This window comes from Penicillium samsonianum (genome assembly GCF_028829775.1).
Source record: "Penicillium samsonianum strain IBT 33392 chromosome Unknown utg000004l_segment0_segment0, whole genome shotgun sequence".
NCBI lineage: Eukaryota > Fungi > Ascomycota > Eurotiomycetes > Eurotiales > Aspergillaceae > Penicillium > Penicillium samsonianum.
In genome coordinates, this window is record NW_026643262.1 from 1,462,312 (window position 1) to 1,480,353 (window position 18,042).

Sequence of the window (18,042 nt, forward strand, 5' to 3'; positions counted from 1 at the left end):
CCTCTCCTTTGACCAGTCTTGGTCATTGCCTGAAAAATTATTTACATGTTGCCAGTACTACGTGATTTGAACCTAGTCCTACTTGAGTAGCTTCGTTTACTTTATAAACTTGCCTGCTTGATATTCCACTACTGAGGTATGCAAATAGAGCTTCAAGATCAAATGCTCGTTTATTTGACTAAACCGCTAACCAGAAATATGTCGTAATTTGATACTTCCGCATCCAGGAATCTGGCTCAGGATGCCTCCCATCCCTGGCCATTACACTCAAGCGCTCTTGATGTTGATACGAGCGTTTATGAAGCTTTATATATGCAATTCAAATCCGGAAATCCGGTGCGGATGGCTATTTGCTAATTTGGAGGAACACATCACGGCGAAGGACCTGGCCGGTTGTTTGTTGACTAGGTTTTGACTGGCCTTTTCTGGTGACCCTGGGAAGGACAGCACGGCTATAAAATTTGGTCTGAACTTAGCTACAGTAATTTTCGAATTCAGTTTAACCTCAACACTTCTTTAGACTTGATTCCCGGATAATAAATCCTATCGGTGCAATTTCTGATTGGATAATATTTTTACGTTTATCGATCTAGACTGTTTTCTACAATAGTCCATATATTTTCCAATACGTCTCCAGTACCATATGTGATGTATTTTACACGAAATTACCATACACACGCTACATACTCTCCCTTCTCTTCCTTTCGCGACAATCAGCAACTTCTTGCGAGGAGGCTTCCCGCCAACCATCGCCCTCAAAGACTGTCCTCATCCGCGGTATGATAGAGAGCGAATCTTTTACCACATGTGAAATGGCTGAATGGACTGAATGTAGTATGTCCTATTGAAGAGCTTCAAGGGCAAACTTCGTCTATTGCATGTCCAATTGGCTTTCGTTGATGATTGTCTGCTTACAGTCGGCAGGCGTTTGCCAACCAGGTGTTTCTGTCGCGTCCCTCTCGCTGTTCCCTCTCTTACGACTGCTTCGCTGTTGGTTGTTTCTTTCTGTCTACTCTCCTATCGCCTTTTCTCTCTCGTGTCTCGACCTGCCCGTGCCGACTAGGCTGCCTTGAGCTTCTCCACTTTACTAATTAACTTTCAATAGGTATGCTCTAGTGATCAACGCTATGTTATGTCCTTTGCTATCCCTACCATAGCCGACAGCATTTATTGGAAAACATGCTCCACCCGGATCGATTACTATATTGATCACCATGTCGATCTTTATGTCGATCACTCACTAAGTAGTAAAAAGCGCCCTAAGTCAAGTGCTTTATAGAGTACATATTTTCGTAAACCCATACGGCCCGACTGTTCGTTATACGTACGGCGCACCCTAACGTAAAACTTTAGTAAACATTTAAGCAAGATCTATAGATATGGTATTGGTCTTAGAATATCTATAAGCCAAGTTACAAGGAGTGATCGGCATTTCGTTATAAGAAGCTATTTTCCGTTTTAGCTACGCCACCAAGCAATAATCGTCTATAGAGTTCCGAAAATATGTGGACTCTGTGGCTGGCCTCTAGGTATAAAGAGGAAGCACTTCCTCCTAGTTCTTTGAAAAAGCTAATTATTTCTGTTCTCTTGTCAATTACTTACGTGAGTCTTGAAAATTGGACAAAATATGAAGTTTTTTACCATCCTCTTTACGGTCATGTTTACGACCATGGTGGTTGCGGTGCCTACCAAAGAGCCTAATACTCAGCTGACCAAGAGGCAAGAGGACACCGAGAAAGTAAGTGGTTGATAAGCCCTAAAAGATGGGGTTTAAGGATAGAAGCTAATCCAGATTGGATATGGATAGGCCAACAAAGAGTTTTGTTACGAATGCAATTGTATTGTGGTAAATGATTATTTAACTCTAGAAAAAAAAATTCAAGAACATGGGGCTGATCAAGATGGGATACCAACAGCAATCTCTTAACAAGAAGTGCCGAGCATGCAAAAAATGCAAATTTGTCTATTCTCGACCCTTTTTCGGGCTCTTCGATCCTTAATAGAGCGAGCAGCTTTATTACCTGTGAAATGGGGTGTTGTGCGGGACCCTCAACGAGATGGAGGAAGGCAGCTGCACATGGGAAAGAATGAGGGGAAGTGGCAACCTGGTACTAGTGGGGAGGCGGGAAGGGACGAAGGCAGACGATCTTGCCAGATTGCCGATCTAGTTCTATCAAACTGAATTCGAAAACTACTGTATCTAGCAGCTATATCTTTTCACCAGAGAGGCGGTAAAGGCCTCGGCAGAAGACGATATAGAGCGAACAGCTGCTCGGCCAGGAGCGAAAGGAGTGATGGGTATCTTGAGGAGTTCCTGTATATCCTCTCTCAAGGCCATCTCGCGTTGACTATTCTCTCGGAGTGCAAGTTCCGTCCGTAATAGCCCCATCATACCGGCACAGTTTGAATCGTGATATCGTCTCATCCAGAGAGATAATCAGTGTTTTTGAAGTGAGGCGATATCCCCGGACATTTCTAGGTCAAGCTTCTCTTGGTACTTTTTCCCCGCACAAACTCATCTTTAATTCTTTGAGATGTTGAGGTCAAAACGAAAGATGGGCTTGGATGGAGTGAATCAACAAACTTGGTTTTCGTCAAGGTGAAAGTGGTTCAAATGGTTGTCTTCCAAGGTTCGATGGGCATGTATGAGTCAATGGCGGTGAAGTGAGCTCATCTCCTCATCCTAACAAGGAACCGCTCAAACTCAATTGATACCGACTTGAAATTGAGATATCGTTATCTGACGGAGCAACAGGACACATCGATCCATCGGTCAAATGGCGTTGGAAGCTGTATAGTACAAGAGCATGAGAGCAAAACAACAAATGCATGCCGAGGGTGAAATCTACTTCACAAGATCGTCAACAAATTGGACAGGTATATTCGTTCAGTAAAACTATAGAGAAAAAAGCCCAAACACCAGTCAACGCCAGAAAGACCCAAAACGTCAATTATAGTCCATTTCAGAAAGACATAGACATGCAGTATCATCAACACTGATTTTGAAGCGTCACAGATTAATGAAAACCAGGGGTATGGCGCAAAAGAAAGAACAAAGCAAGGAGCGCGCGCAAATGCAATCAAGAGAGCTCGACATATCTACATGTACACGCCGAGGGCGACAGCCAGCAACAGCGGCACGACAGCCGCAGCCGACAGTTTCGGAGGCTGTAGCATCGCCGCACCCGAACCAATGGAACTGGTGGTGTACATGTACTGGAAGCCGATATCCGACGAATTGAAGCAATTGTCGCGAGTGACCGTCTCCACAGACGCATCGCCATCTTCTGCGAACTCAATGTCCACGCACTAGAGACAAGTCAGTATATTGATTGCCGGATCGGAAATAAGGGGGCTGGAACATACATTGAATAGCGCAGCGCCGTGCTTGGCGGTCTCGACCAGCTGGATCGTGGCGTAGTCACCCGGACTGACGGAGATATTGGCCGGCAGAGGCACCTGGGGCAGACACACGGTACCGGGGTAAGGGTTGTTGGTCGGGCCGACGATCAGGAAGGGCGGGACGACGGGGTGGCTCATATTGGGGGGGATCTCGCCGAAGCCAATATTGATGTAGATCAGGGCAGTGGCGTGGCCTGGGAACCAGCCCGGCTGGAAGGCGACAGCACCACCGCTGACGGGCCACTTGGTTCGGTTGGTCGACCTGCCCATACCACCACCTTGAAAAATCCGAGTCAGTAATTGATGTATACATAGGGACGAGCAGCTAGGTTTTGCTTACAAGGATAAATCCACTCCATGCCGTATGGGTAGATGTACGAGCCGTTCTTCGCATCATAGGCAACACCAAGACCATTAGCTTGCTCAACGGTGCCATTGGTGTGGAGGTTGTTTCCTCGATAGCCAGGGTAAGTGATGACAGTGTGAGCGTGCGCCAGACCCAAGCACAGCAGGAGTAGGACATAAGCCCATCGCGATGTGGATTGTGTGAAGCTCATGGTGAGATACGACAGCGACGGCGACAAGTTGCAAGAGTTTACAGGATCTGAGCGAGACTCAGACACAATTTCCCCGATCGCAGGATAAATGAAGCAGATAGAAGAGGGAGGGCAATGGTAAAGGCAAAATGGACACCAAAATCATAGAAACTCCAAGACCAAGACCAAGCCATGATTTTCGAGGGCTAAATGGTCTTTTTGAGGGGTACCAGCCTGCACTAGGGCGGACGAGTTAAAACCCTGGAAGGCAGATGTGACCGAGACTGCATGGCGAGGCATCTGTGACTGGCTCCGGGTGGTGATGAAGAGCAGGGGTAGCCTAGAATCATCACAGCGCGCTGCAAGTGCCATCACCTAAAGGGTGATACTGCATGATGATTTGCTGATCGACCAGCGGTGGAAGCGCCGAGGAGGGGACGCTAACGCTCGGGGAAACAACTTGAGCGCTTACAGGGTATGCGAGTGTGCTCAGAGGATAAGTTCTGAATTGTTGGACTTTTTTCCTGCAAACCATTTCACTATTTCACCTGAATATGTAGCTCTATCTCACCCTAAACTTGTGCTCCTCCAGCGAGTCTACTTAGGTACACTTACTAAGCCTATTGGAGTCCGCCAAGCATTTCCCCCGCATCTCCAAAAAAAAAAAGCTTCAATAAATCCAATACATATACAATATCTCAATACATCAATAATTCACAAGATTTATATAATTATACATATATAAAATATGCCCCACACATCCCATACCTCCCGCCCAAAACGACAAACCCAAAAACGAACCCAAGTGACCGACGACGACGGCTGGACCCATGTCGCAAGCGGCGGCAACGTGCGGCGCGTAATGCGCACACGTCCGCGAGTCACAACTGCAATCAAGGAATCAGACTCCGGGATATCCTCTGACCAGCCCGCAGAACCCACCCTGACCCCCGCGGAGGCACCGGGTCGACTCACGCTGTCCGAGCTGCAGGCGCAGTTCCGAACTCATCGTGAGAGGTGGGAGGGTTCGGAGAGCTGGACTAAGTTGACGGGCGTTTTGGATGAACGGCTGAGAAGGACACAGGAACAAGCTTCTTCTGATGCTGCTGCTGATGCAGATGCTTCTTCGGCCCCGGCCCGCTGCCCCGTCGACGCCATTGTCTGTATCGGGCTTGGGAGCCCGAGTGGGTTCTTGCGTGATGGATGGGTTGATCGGCGCTCTGTGTCGCTTTATCAGCTTGCTGCACTAGCGAGTATAAAGGATCAAGTTGCTTGTTCGTTTCCCCATTTTTTGGATATGGTTTTCTTGCTTTTCTTGCTTTTCGTTTTTGGATACACCTTTTTGGCTATATCTTGGATCCACTTCTGATCCTCTTCTTTACTTCGACTATCGCATTCCCATACCCAGTATATCCCACGCTAACCACACACCCTCACAGGTACAACTTCCTCCCATCTCAAAGTCTACGCCCAAGACCCTGTCTTCAACACACTAGACGAATCCCTCCTCTCAGCCATGAATATAACAGTCATCAAACACCCAGAGGCCTTTACGCACATCACAGCAAACACAATGCTCTTCTGTCCCGGCGCAGAACGCAAACACCTCGAATTATTGCTGCCGTCGAAGCCGTGGCTGTTGTTCGGTGGTCCGCTTGAGCATGCGGACTCTGGTGGTGTACTGCAAGGTTATGTGGATGGGGCTGGGTCGTATTGTTTGCCGGTGTTTGAGGCACTTGAGCATGCCTTTTGGAGTATGAGACTCTATTGGGTTGAGCAGGTCGTGGGTGCAGAGTGATATCTATATAGAAGTTTGGGTACTTTTGGTATTTTGGGGATTTTGGTTCATAGAGATGCATTGGGTTATAGACTAGGTATGCATGGGATTGGCGTTGGTGCATTTATTCCTTGAAATTGAGTCAAATATCATGATCCTTCCTATATGAAGCTTCCAAAGTCACCCACGTACCTACCCCGATCAGGTGCCTTCCTTTTCAGTCAAAACTCGTCACCTACCCCAGTTTGCTCATCGCCTTAAGCCACTAAGAAAATATAAATACCCCCTACCCCCCCGTTTCTCTCTCTTCTTCTTTCTTCCCTTTTCAACACTCCGGGCCCACATTGCACTCCGTGGTTCCCTGGACACCCACTATTTTTTTGAACTTCCTCAGCTTCAGGGTCATATTCAACATATATCTCCTGTTGTCCAGTGATCGGTGTTATCCTGAGGACTCTGACGAGTCTTCTGTAGGCGGCCTAGGCTAGGCTGCGAATGGCACGAAGCATGTATATGCGGGCTACCTACACGCTATCTTCGGATGCTTCCGGTGCTTTGCTATGACCTCTGCGGATACAGACTGTACGTGTCTATGGTGCTCCCGTTGTCCGTCAGGAGCTGAACCAAGGGGCTCTGTTCTCATCTCCTTTCACGTGCTCTTTGAGCCAATTTTTCGTGCTTACTTTACAGAGATAGCTCTCTGTTGTCTGAAGAATTTTCTGAGGACAGTTTGTTTCTTGGTTTCTTGGTTTCTTGGTTTCTTCCTTTTTATGGTTTCACTTCTATTATTGTTTTATTCCCATGTTTTATACAATAACACCGGAGGCTTTGCTTGAGGGCAAAAGATGATCACAATCAATGAAAGAAGCGAGTGGATAAATGTACGATAGTTCTTATAGGTACTTCTAGGCAAATCGAAAATCGATTGATTGATCTGTTATGTACATAGAGGCTGAGGAGAGCTAGTATATAGTTTAGCAATGGGAGACAAACCACAAACGTGATCCCTGTGAATATACCATGAAGACAAATCCCCACCGCAAAAAAAAGACATTGACCACCCTCCCTCATGAATGGAAAGGAAAGGAATGAACAGAACCACAGAAGATATGCAAGGTAAAACCAAGCATGCCCCGAGGAGAGCAGCAATGGGTAAAGACTGCACGAAAAAAGGACAGCAAAGATAATGAACCGCCAGGCAGAGAACCCCCGAAATTTTGAATCGAAATGGAAGAAGCGTAAATCCGAGCAACGCCGTGAGGAAGAGAGGTAAGAACTTCGGGGGTTCCCTTGTAATGAATGGTATCAGAGAAGAAAAGACAAACGCCAGTGCAGAACAGAAAGCAATCAAGACTAAGAACACAATACTTATGCAGATAAAAGAAAATTTCATGATCATGATTCCATAAGAGAGCCACGGCCGCATCTGATAGCATGTTACGAGGCCGTCTTGCCACCGCAGTCTGGGATCTTGAGACCCGTCTTGAGCTTGCGTGCCGAGTCCATCAGACCCCATTTATCCTCCCATTCCTTGCCAGGCGTGTTGAACTGGATTTTCCATGGTTCGTCGAAGGCCTCGAACCTATAGAGTGTTAGTGATCTGAATAGACCGGTAGATAAACAGTAAACAAGACATACCAGAAATAATCAGTTCCATTTTCCAGCGCAGGGCAGATCCAGTCAGCCATGAAAGTGTTCATGTTCTCGATACTGGCGACAGAACCAGGCGTGGTGTCGTCACAGACCTTGCTATCACCGCAGTCCTTGCCGCCACCGCTGGGCCATCCGACCTCTGAGATAATCTGCTTCTTGTCCGTGCCCTTGGTCAGGGAGACGTCGTGGGTTTGCCAGAAATTCCATGTCCAGGCAACAGCAACGTCGACGTTGACACCGGCAAAGAAGGGATGGACGTTCGACATGACGACGTCCACTTCGTCCACTAACTGCGCATCCCAGTTATCACCGAGGTCGGAGGTCGCAATCGATAGATCCAGATTGCGCTTCTTGACCTCCTTGGTGACGTCTCTGATGTACGAGATTAAGGTCGTCTGAGCAGATTGTTTGCTATCGCCGGCGCGGTAGAGGGCTTCGTTACCGACAATCACACCCTTATAGATGGATGTGTCCTTTGTGTCATCGAGGAGCTTGTAGAGGTGATTGATCTGTCGTTCGGTAGAGGTGGTGTTCGAGTCAATCCATACGCCGAGCCAAAGTTTGATATCCTTCAGCTGGAGACGATCGATCGCATGAAGAACCATTTCAGTCTGATTACAGTCCGTACCGTAAAGCCGCACTGTATTGGTCAACTGCGACAGGACAGCCATGTCACGGGTGATATTATTCTGCGACGGAGGCCACTTAACACAATCCGGGTACTGCACGCCCCACGGCGTGTAGTCCATTCCAGGGAAGACCTTGTGAAGATCCTTGTTACCCATCAAGGCCTTGATCTCCGAGGAATCCTTGTCGAGGTCCCCATTGGTCTGCGCATCACCCGTAGCAGTTTCCGCACCGGCAGCCTTGGACTTGTTCTCGTTATGCCGGCTCCCAATTGTACCACCCACCGCACCACCGATGATCGCACCCAGAATCACAAACCCAAGAACAAGACCGACAATCCAGCCCATCTTCTTGCGCCCGTCCACTCCATTACTTGGTGATCTCCCGGAATCTCCCTCACCACCGCTCTCCAACCCACCACCTGGAACCGAGTTATAGGCGACATCAGCATTCTTCTCGCGACCAAAGAAGCCGGTCAAAATACCACCAGCAGCAGCGCCACCAGTCGTGGCCGCCGCAGCAGGCGCAGCTCGATTGCGCGGGGGAGCAAAGTCCTCATCGCCATCATCAGCGATCTCATCGGGATTAATAATCTCGCCATTACTGTACGCCGTCGAGTGTCGCTGATAGGGCCCATCAGTGATGCCAGCATACGGCGCGGGGTATTGGTATGTGCTGTGTGCGGGATCGCTCAGATGCACCGAGGACTGACTGGGAGTCTGCAAGGCGGGGGAGGCGAGCGCGCCGCCTCTCGCCATATTCAATGCGTGGGGGTGTTCGGGAGGAAATGAGTCGGCGCTGGTATAGCCTGCTGAGGGCACGTAGGGTGTGTCGGAGCCGGTTGTGTTATAGTCGCGCTCGGCGGGGCCGGTGTATCCGTCGTTTACGCCTCGAGATGCTTCGATACCGCTCTGGCGACTGTGTGTATTGGCGATTCCTAGGGCGATTCCACTGATTCCGCCGCCCGGTGAACTGGGACCGAGATTGTCCATGCCCGGTGTGATGGTGTGGTTCTCGCGAGATCCGTGGGAATAGCGATGGGCTGGGGGTGGTGGGATGTCCATGTCTCTGATATTTTGGAGGGATTTGAGATGTCCGGGTGTCCGGTGTAGACCGGACTTTGAATAATAAGAAGCTTTGAGGTTGAAACAGTCGAACCCGTGAACGGAGAAAAATGCAGGGAAGGTGCCAAGGCAGAATAATAAACTGAATGCAGCACTGGGATCGGCTGAAGTCACTCTGAGACAAAGGGAATTCGAATCCTTTGGGGCTAGTCAAAGACAATAAACAAGAATCAAAAAGTAGAGCAGAGAGCCGAGTACATTAGCGGGATAAATAAGGCGTGGCCGGGACAACGGGAAAGCTTCGTTGTTGAATCACTAAATCACCACACTTAAAACACTTAAAACACTACTTTGTACGTAGTGTACGTACAAAGTAGTATTTTATAATTTACCATTCTATTATTGGCTAAACGTGGCTATACAGAATTTCAACGTTCCAGGGTCTTTTTCAGGGTCTTCCAGGGTTCCCGTGTGGACCTCGGTGGATTGATTCGTGTCCCTTACGTTGCTATTTTTATCTTGCTGTTAACAACTTGTTAACACTGTCAGTCAACTGTCAAGATTTCTCTATATAAACATATTCATATATCTCATTCAACGTTAAATAAAAGTCGTGGTATCATCTGAGGCACCCATATCCTAGATCATATCAATCGTATCCCCTCGTTTTTCTGTTTTTGGAATTTTTGTTGTTTTTCTTCCGCAAACCGTTAACGCCCTCGCATACCTCGACCGAAAACGATAAAATCAACCACCCCCCAAAAAAAACCTCACAAAACTAAAGTAACCAAAGTAAAAGCTAAATATGGGAAAAAGAAAATAATATCGCCTTTAACCTTCAACCTCCTCCGCGCTCCGCTGCGCCGCACTCTCACCACCAGACTCCAACCGACGCCCGCGCTCCAGGAACCGTCGCTTGCCACGACGAGTATCGAAATGATCCGGAATATCCCCCGCGTCCTGTCCCGCAGCGAGCATACTGCTTCGCATTTTATCGCGATAGGCATCCACTATTCGCAAACGGTTAGCGGGGTCTCTCATATTGTCTCAGCCGAAGTCAGATCGTTCCATGGGCACGTGTCGATGGGTTCGGGTGGGACAAAGTAGAACCCCAAGAAAGGGTAATATAAAACGAAAACATGAAAACAAGTAAACACTTACATGATCGCTGCAAAAATAACATCCGACCCGCAAACACACGACTCTGACTCCAGCTCATACGGTACCCGAGGTCATTAAGCATCAACTCCTTATGATGTTTTCTGCGGGAGATCTTCGGCACCTCGATCTCAGTATCGGCATCAAGCGACGGCGCAGGCACAGTCGTGCGACCGATAGTCGATGCTTCGGGATCATCCGCCTGCTCGGCGTCATCGCGGAAGAACCGCTTAGCTGGGACGACGCGGTTCTCGTCGCGCATCTGGATGGGGAAGTAAGTGCGCGGATAGACGGCGTTTGATTCGCGGTAGGAGTCCGGGATCTCGTCCATGTTGACCTTGTCGAGGACGACCTTGACGCGGACGCGACAGCCGCGCTGCGGGTCGTCGACTAGGATGAATTTGCGGCGTTTGCCGTCTGGGAGGTGGCTGAAGAGGTCTTCGTTTGTTGGGCCTTGCTCGTCGATGATGTGGTCGGTTGAGTCCATGCGGGCGGAGGTTGCGATTGTGTGGCGGCTTAGTGAGGTGAGGCTGTTGTCGCGGAGGAGGGGGGGCATGGAGGGTCCGCTGGCGCTGCCGCCGGGGGTTAGGGTTGTTGGGGCGTCGTGGAAGGTGTGGGCGGGGCGGAGGTCGGGGATTGAGGGTTGTGGGAGACGTGTGTCCATGCTTCGGTGGCCCGGATATTCTGTGCCTATGGGGATGGGGAGAATAATTAGCCTACGCTGTACAACTGCATGTTTGACATGTCGGGGAAAGGAGGTTCAGTTCCAAGGAAAGAAGAGCCAAAGCACAAGAAGCGCGGTGTCAAATGATAAAAAGGCGACAGAGCAGTGGAGTTGAACGGGGTATGAAATAAAACAAATAAGAACAAATAAGAACACCGACTGCGGACCAGGTAGGGATACAAGAGAGAGAGAATACATCTCATACAACCGTTGACACATCCTCATACACATACACACACACAGATCAGACCAGACAGGACACAAAACTCCCACATATACACATACACACAAGACATAGATCCGGTCCAACAAAAAAAAAGCCCCAAGGATAAGAAAATACATGAGTGATCCCGTCGCTCTTTGAAAGAGAAAAGAAAAGAAGAAGGAAAGAAAAACATCGAACGGAACAAAGCACAAAGCACATCACATGTGGTGAAACATACCGCTAACTTCCTCATTAGGACTACCATCAGGTTGATGATGATGATGCATCTGCGGCGGGCCCATCGACATGGGACCCAAACTCGGGCGGGGAACAGGAGCCGGCATAGAACTCATGCCGTGACCAGGCGGACCAGCTGGACCAACAGGGCCTTGCTGCGCCATATGAGCAGTCTGAGCGGGGACCGACTGTCTTCGGTTAATCTTAGCCATACGACGAACACGTCTGCTGCGCAGTCTCGGGTCCTGATTGCTGTTGCGCCAGCTATCAACAGCACGCTGAATCAATCCACGCTTTCCTCTCAGAGCGGGATTCAGCTCTGCCAGCGCCCAGCCGACGGCATTGCATTCTGTTTCGTAGACCAGTCGGTTCCCGCGATATTGGTCCTTACTGCAACAGGCGCGCGGGTACACGCAGTTCTCGGTTTTGAAATCTTGCGTGAGCGTGTCCACGATGACGGATTCCACGTCACACCGGATGGTGTATTCCATTTTCACCCGGTCTCGGGAATATTCGAAGGCGATCCACTGCACGCCGTTGCTGTCTTGTCGCACGACTAGCGGGGTCGTGGCTGGGATGGGGCCTGGTGCTGCGCTGGAGGTGGTGCCGCCCAGTGGTGGGCTGGCGTGGGGATTGCTGGCTGACATTGCGTGGCTGTTGGTTGCCGTGAGAGGAGGGTTCAGCATTGTTTGCTGTGGAGTAGTGGGGTGCTGAGAGGAGTCGAGTTTCATGATGGGGCTGCTAGACATGCCGGACGTAGGGAGGTGGGGGGATTGGTGTGGTGGCCCCTGGGATGGGGCTTTCTGAGGGGGCATCATCAATGGCTGTGATGTGAGAGGATGCTGCTGGGGAGAATGGTGGGCCCCATATGGCGAGGGCTGAACTGGGTTCATGGGCGAATATGGAGGATAGCCGAACATCTGCGGTGGCATCTGTGGTGACTGCGAGTACATGTTGCGGCCATGTTGTTCATGTGGCTGAGAAGCTACCGAGGCTGGTGAGCTTGATTGAGGGGTGTGGTAAATAGAGGGATAAGGTCTCTGCATTTGAGCGGTAGATGCCATTAGGTCAGGTGGCCCTAATCGTTGAGGATTAGTTGATGTCTCCGGTAAGCTGAATGAAATAGATAACAAGAGCGTCAAGAAAGCCAAGCACTAGTGCGTCACTTCTCAACGCCAACGACTTCCCACGAACTGCTAAAAGAAAAACTGGGCTTACCACTAGAAGGGTAATGTGCCGATGCCGGGGTCGTTGTATAGGGAGAATGGGTGGTGTAGTAGGGCGATTCTTGAGGTGGCGGTCCGTAGGGATTATGATGGTGCAGGGCTCCGTTTCCTAATGAATGGGATGGAGGAGGGTATGTAGTAGGAGGAAGAGAAAGAGAGGGCTGAACAGGCGAGGCAGGGCCTTGCTTCTGTGCTAGATTTGATCGAGGTTGTAATGTCTGAGACTGTTGAGAACCGGGACGCCCAGAGTTGCCGTGTCGAAGCTGTAGCAGAAAATACACGTCAGTTACTGGGACTTCGATAGCCAGCCCCAAAAGATTGCCAGAAAGATACGACAAGCAAGATTCGAGTCAGAAAATGGACGGTGCTACAAGCTGAGAACGTGGACGTAGGAAAGAAAGGAAACTTGTGAACACAGCCAGCAGTGTCCAGAGTGACATCAGCGTATGACCTCTCCGGTCTAGCGTGGGAATTTGAATCTTGCAGGTATGCAGAATCTCATCATCATAGAGGTGAGGGGTTGGATTGGGCCACAGGTCAATGGAATTCCTCGAACAGGGATGGCCTTAGGTGCGTAACGAATGGGCCAGGGCATAGCCGGGATAGTCCGTCCAGGACCAAAGAATAGCATGGATCTGTGTAGCGTTGGTGTGTCCTTGATAACGCAAGTGAGGTGGTTTCTTTTTTTCTTCCGGAGGGACAAAGCACTCCAGAGCTGAATCATGTAGATAGCACTCCTAAGCCGTTACATGGACTTTAGGCATTGATTGTTGTTGCTCCTTTCAATTGAAATGATTTTCTTTGGTCGAAGTGAGGCTCTAGTTGGAGCAGGGCTTTGGTGGGTCCGGAAGAGATACAAATGGGACAGAGCTCCATAAGTCATGGCCGGCAGACGCCAAATCAATCAGTGTCGGCATACTGAGTTGGCGGCTGTTTTGTGATTGAGGTATTGACAATGCTGCTCATCCTGCACAAGATCTAGATTGACGAAAGAAAGACGAGTCGAGAGAAGGCGGAATCCAAAGTCGTGATAGACATCCAAGTGTTCGAGAAGTGGCAACCCCACTGGACATAGGAGCTCCCCGCCAACCACATATAGAAAGGACCAAGAAAGATAGGAATGATATTGAAGTAGGAAACATCTCACAAAATCTATAGGGTCGGGAACTCGAAAGGAAAAAAAGATACCGCGCAATATGGAAATGATACTCACGGGATCATCAATAGAATCTTCCTTGTACTTCGTCGCTGGAGGACCAAGGTCGGGCTGTACCATTCCGGTCATGAACGACCTCTCTCACGGCCCAGGACAGAATCTTGCAGAACTTGAAAAGAGTACAAAGATTTGAGAAAGAAAGAACTGGGATGGGGTTCCTTTTGGAAGAAAGAGAAAAAAAAAAGGTGTATGTTGTAAGGTAGAAGAACCACAAGGGCGATCCCGAACTGAGGCTAAACAGAAAGCTGCGCGACACACTAGGTGACTGGGGTTCAGGGGGCCGTGTCAATGTGAAGGCAAGTGGAGGGTCCAGGGTCGTTTATCTAGCTGCACCCGACTCCATTCCTATTTCCTTTCGGAGGCAAACCTCGAGCTTCTGACGGAATAAAGAGAGCTAGAATAAAAAGGATTCTTTTTAAAAAAAAAAAGAGAAAATATAAAGAAAATATAAAGAAAGAGAGAAATAAATAAAATAAAAAAAAGAAAAAGGAAAAGAAAGAAAAAAGAATAAAAAGCCCAATATGGAAAAAAAGATTTTATTTTTTAATAAAAAAAAGACTTCCAGCAAAGTGTATCAGGATCTTGTAACTAGCGGGAAAGTGGTGTAATAATGGACTAGGATGGAGGAGATTGCCTCGAGTCCGGTAAACATCCGAGCCTCATTAAAATTAAATGTGTCAGTCTAGCCGAGATGTGAAAGAAAGAAATAGACGCTTAGGGATGATGTGCAGACAAAGAGACATGCAAGTGGGGAAAGGATGTGCTACAGCATATTGCCTTCCAGTGGGGAGTGAATCTATACAGAGTTAGGGCAAAGGGGATTTGCAACGGCTTGGACTTCTCGGATCCGATGGAGTGATCATGATACGTCCATTGAGTTGTAATTCATTTTATATGCCCAAATGGTGTTGGAAACTGGAAATAAAATAACTCTGAGACCTGGGATTTTCAGGCGGGATTCTGATTGCGCAGTTCGATGCCAATGCCCCAGAGACAGACTCTAAAATAATATAAAAGGAAAAGAAAAGACAGAAAAAGCCCCATCTCTACCTATAACGTATTCCGTATATTCGTAGAACTTCGACTCTCTATGTTGTAGTATGCTGTTCTTTTACATTGTACAGAGGACTTAACAGGTTACGGGCAAATCCGTTTGCTCATGACGTTAAGATCGAATAACATCCAACGACCCACCACGAAGTCTAGAATACTTGACCCATGAAGATTGGCGTGTGGACCTCGGGATGGACTCGAGGCTAAAAAAGAAAGCTAGTTGACGTTGCCCTCGGATCGTGCAGAGGCCAGTTTCAGGTACGGCTTGGGCTGAGAAATTCTCGTCGGAGTATATCGAAGATCGGCGGAATAATACTTGAAAAGAGTAAATGAATGAAAAAAAGGAAATAAAATCCCTTATTTTGAAAAGGCGTACTAGTAAATCTAGTAAGTTACACCGATCTCTCAGCTGCTTCTTTCCACGGCCCAATTGTCTAAAGAGAAAACTCAGCTCTCTAAATAAACTCGAAACAGCCTAACGGCGCCCATCACCATTTTCTCTTTCTTTGGCTGGTCTGCGTTCGTGGGACCCATGTAACCCTGTCGATCTCATGAACTAGTACTCCGTATGGAGTAGGGGTATACAACATAGGTCATACTTGACAACAGAATATTATAACCAAAACCTCCCTCTGATACACGCGTCTATATCCCTGAACTACAGACACGATCGAGTCCCTCCCTTTGACGCTAACAGCATCGGTCCGTGGTAATGATAGCCAATCGAGTTGAGATTGTCCCCAAGGATTGCGGGCCACCACCCGGGTTCGCTCTATCCCGGAACTATTCTAGTGGCATCTTAGTCAGTCTTGGCATTTTTTAAAAAATCCGTTGTGGTTCGAGAAAAAGAGAAAGAATAGCGAGAGAAAAGAAAAAAGAAAAGATAGATGCAAGCCCCATCCTTCCCCCCTACCCCCAATTTTCTCCGGCCTCTGACACCGGCCGATGCATGACACTTGAATTCTTTCAAGCATTTTTGTCTTTGGCCCCTGTGCTTCATGTGAAAAGGCGGAACGCTAAATTGGTGTGCCTAGGCACCCGTTTTTCCGGCCTATATAGTGGCTCTCGATTGGATTTAATTAATTTTTATACTCTGTTACCCTTGTCTCATGTACCCTCCTTTGTACCTCGGGGGTGGAGACATCCCGGCACGAGTGGACTAGCCACTCAGGACTATCCTCGGGGACAATAACGGTAACCGTCCATAGCAATGATTGTGAGTTTGATATCGAAGATTTGAGTTTCAATTTTCACTGTTCTCTTATGGCCAAGGGCCGGGTATCACCTACCTAGGTATGTAAGTCTACAATATACACACAGCCTTGTAATCCGGTCAACAGGAAAGGGAAAGCATAGTGTCGATTGTTTTTGCGCAGTGACTTTGCATGAAGGTGAAATTATGGGCGTACAGGAATCCAACTTCGGGAGGTTTACTGGACCATGCACACACAATAATAATTAAAAAAAATTCAAACTGTCTATACTCTTTTGAAAGTGCTTCCAGAATCAGGCTAGTTCCTTTCAGCTAACACAATGAAGACACGGAAAAGGTAGGGTTGGAATGCACCAATGAAGGTCTGCCCAATGGATCTTCAAGTATGGGGGGGGGATTCGACCTCGGGAGCACACCTAATCTCTCAGGAACCCAAAGACTCAGCCCTGAAGGTTGGAGCTAAAACCAAGTGCACGGTTGCATGGCCCCCCCTTTTTTTTTCTGCCTTCTCAATTTCTTGCTGGAGAAACGGTGCCATTTCCACGGAGAACAGTCATTGGTTTAGTCTATGATCGATGATCCCGCGGTCTTCCGTTAAGCCGTACCCGCAGTCCCACACGGTAATTTTGGAGTCTCCAAGCTTCGAAGGAAATTGTGATAGCGTAGCGTGCCAGACCCACATGGTCCATGCGGACAAGTCCGTATAACTGGATATGGCATGCTAGATATGTCAAACACATGTCTCCTTATTTCTTTATTGTTATTATTATTATTTCCTACTCGAATATCTCAATCCCAACCAAAGCTGAGACGAAGTCAAAGAGTCCACCTGACACTAATTGTTACACACAGTGTCACTGATCAAAGTGGCTGGGGCTGACCGGGGACGCTATCGGGGACGAACCAGAGGGCAAACCCCTGGGCAAATCAACCGAAAATCTTGGCCCCCTTTTTGCTCTAAATTGTGCCACTACCGCCCCGGATCGACTACTTGGAATGGTCCAAAGCATCGTTTAGGTCTTTTACATAGCGAAGCTCTCTATTTACCCAGACGGTTAGAACTTCGCTAAACTGTGGACTGCCTATTTTCTTTTCGAGCCGGTCTCCGTCGGTCTCGATCTATTGTCGATCCATGGAAGCGAAGCGTACGTCATGTCCAGACAGACAAAGACCCCAGGTGGCCTGTGCGAAAGAGAGTAACACCGTTTGGATATGAGATTTTCATCTCTTATGCGGGAGACCTAAACCCTAAACCCAATCAAGCAAGAGGAAGCCGGATTTGCAGTCACTTTGTCATCAAGGGGCTTGAAACTAAGCCATAGAATGACCTCGAGCGACTGCTGTCTGTGGATAGTGCATATCAAGATACAACATAGTTCAAACGCGCCATTTAGCGCCAACACCCAAAGTGACTACTGGAAGTAGATAAAGCATGTACTCCGTACGGAGTAGGTTGTATTTCAGTATTTCACCCGTCGGGTTTTTGGAACCCCGAAGTAGAAATACCCGGGACGAGTCCTCCGTGATCTTTTAGTCTGTTGCTCGATTCTTTGTTTTCTGATCGACAGAAGAATGATCCGACAGAAGAATGATCATGCAAAACCAAGTTTGAAGAAGCAGACACCCCGACATCCACGTTGGCCTGGTGTAACCCTTGCTTCCTGCAGTTAAAGTAATGCAGGCGAGCTGTCTCTCTCCGTTCACCTCCAGAACTAGCTCGAAATTTCTGCGAGAAATTTTCCTGTGCGAATAAGCCACGCCGAACTCCGGGGAGATACATTCTCATCGGAGGTCGGCTAGGTATCGAGACCGGTATGTCCGTATGTCCGATTACTCAATATCGACGCTCGGCCCCGAGTATGGAATCATGGGTACACCAATGGACACGGGGCAACTGAGGGGCTATAAGCCACAATCTAGTAGATCGCGGGTCGGGCGATAGTACAAGGGG

General features: G+C 48.4%; 5 protein-coding genes across 5 annotated transcripts; 2 read left to right on the forward strand and 3 right to left on the reverse strand.

Annotated features, from left to right (window-relative positions):
* Nucleotides 1-3,099: 3,099 nt before the first annotated feature.
* On the reverse strand, nucleotides 3,100-3,959 carry N7471_007477 (copper acquisition factor BIM1-like domain-containing protein; the record flags this gene model as incomplete). The annotated part of the gene is made up of 3 exons (XM_057280196.1): nucleotides 3,100-3,309; nucleotides 3,367-3,680; nucleotides 3,743-3,959. 3 exons carry the CDS (start codon nucleotides 3,957-3,959, stop codon nucleotides 3,100-3,102), a joined length of 741 nt encoding a protein of 246 aa, XP_057134456.1.
* A 727-nt stretch (nucleotides 3,960-4,686) lies between these two features.
* N7471_007478 (SRR1 family protein) lies at nucleotides 4,687-5,736 on the forward strand (the record flags this gene model as incomplete). The annotated part of the gene is made up of 2 exons (XM_057280197.1): nucleotides 4,687-5,212; nucleotides 5,378-5,736. 2 exons carry the CDS (start codon nucleotides 4,687-4,689, stop codon nucleotides 5,734-5,736), a joined length of 885 nt encoding a protein of 294 aa, XP_057134457.1.
* A 1,165-nt stretch (nucleotides 5,737-6,901) lies between these two features.
* N7471_007479 (uncharacterized protein) lies at nucleotides 6,902-7,124 on the forward strand (the record flags this gene model as incomplete). Its single annotated transcript, XM_057280198.1, has 2 exons — nucleotides 6,902-6,984; nucleotides 7,025-7,124. 2 exons carry the CDS (start codon nucleotides 6,902-6,904, stop codon nucleotides 7,122-7,124), a joined length of 183 nt encoding a protein of 60 aa, XP_057134458.1.
* Nucleotides 7,125-7,152: 28 nt separating this feature from the next.
* Nucleotides 7,153-9,059, reverse strand: bgt3 (uncharacterized protein; the record flags this gene model as incomplete). Its single annotated transcript, XM_057280199.1, has 2 exons — nucleotides 7,153-7,297; nucleotides 7,354-9,059. The coding sequence occupies 2 exons, from the start codon at nucleotides 9,057-9,059 to the stop codon at nucleotides 7,153-7,155; spliced, it is 1,851 nt and encodes a 616-aa protein (XP_057134459.1).
* A 771-nt stretch (nucleotides 9,060-9,830) lies between these two features.
* On the reverse strand, nucleotides 9,831-14,102 carry N7471_007481 (uncharacterized protein). The gene is made up of 5 exons (XM_057280200.1): nucleotides 13,823-14,102; nucleotides 12,602-12,872; nucleotides 11,385-12,461; nucleotides 10,221-10,907; nucleotides 9,831-10,069 (listed from the first exon to the last, which is right to left on the reverse strand). Exons 1-5 carry the CDS (start codon nucleotides 13,892-13,894, stop codon nucleotides 9,891-9,893), a joined length of 2,286 nt encoding a protein of 761 aa, XP_057134460.1. The 5' UTR covers nucleotides 13,895-14,102; the 3' UTR covers nucleotides 9,831-9,890.
* Nucleotides 14,103-18,042: the final 3,940 nt, after the last annotated feature.

Bases quoted from the DNA above. Each gene is read 5' to 3' on its own strand.
- N7471_007481 (XM_057280200.1), bottom strand. From the start codon at position 13,894: ATGACCGGAATGGTACAGCCCGACCTTGGTCCTCCAGCGACGAAGTAC. The intron at 12,873-13,822 runs GTGAGTATCATT...TTTCTGCTACAG, and splicing joins AAGATTCTATTGATGATCCC to CTTCGACACGGCAACTCTGG. The intron at 12,462-12,601 runs GTAAGCCCAGTT...CTCAACGATTAG, and splicing joins GGCACATTACCCTTCTAGTG to GGCCACCTGACCTAATGGCA.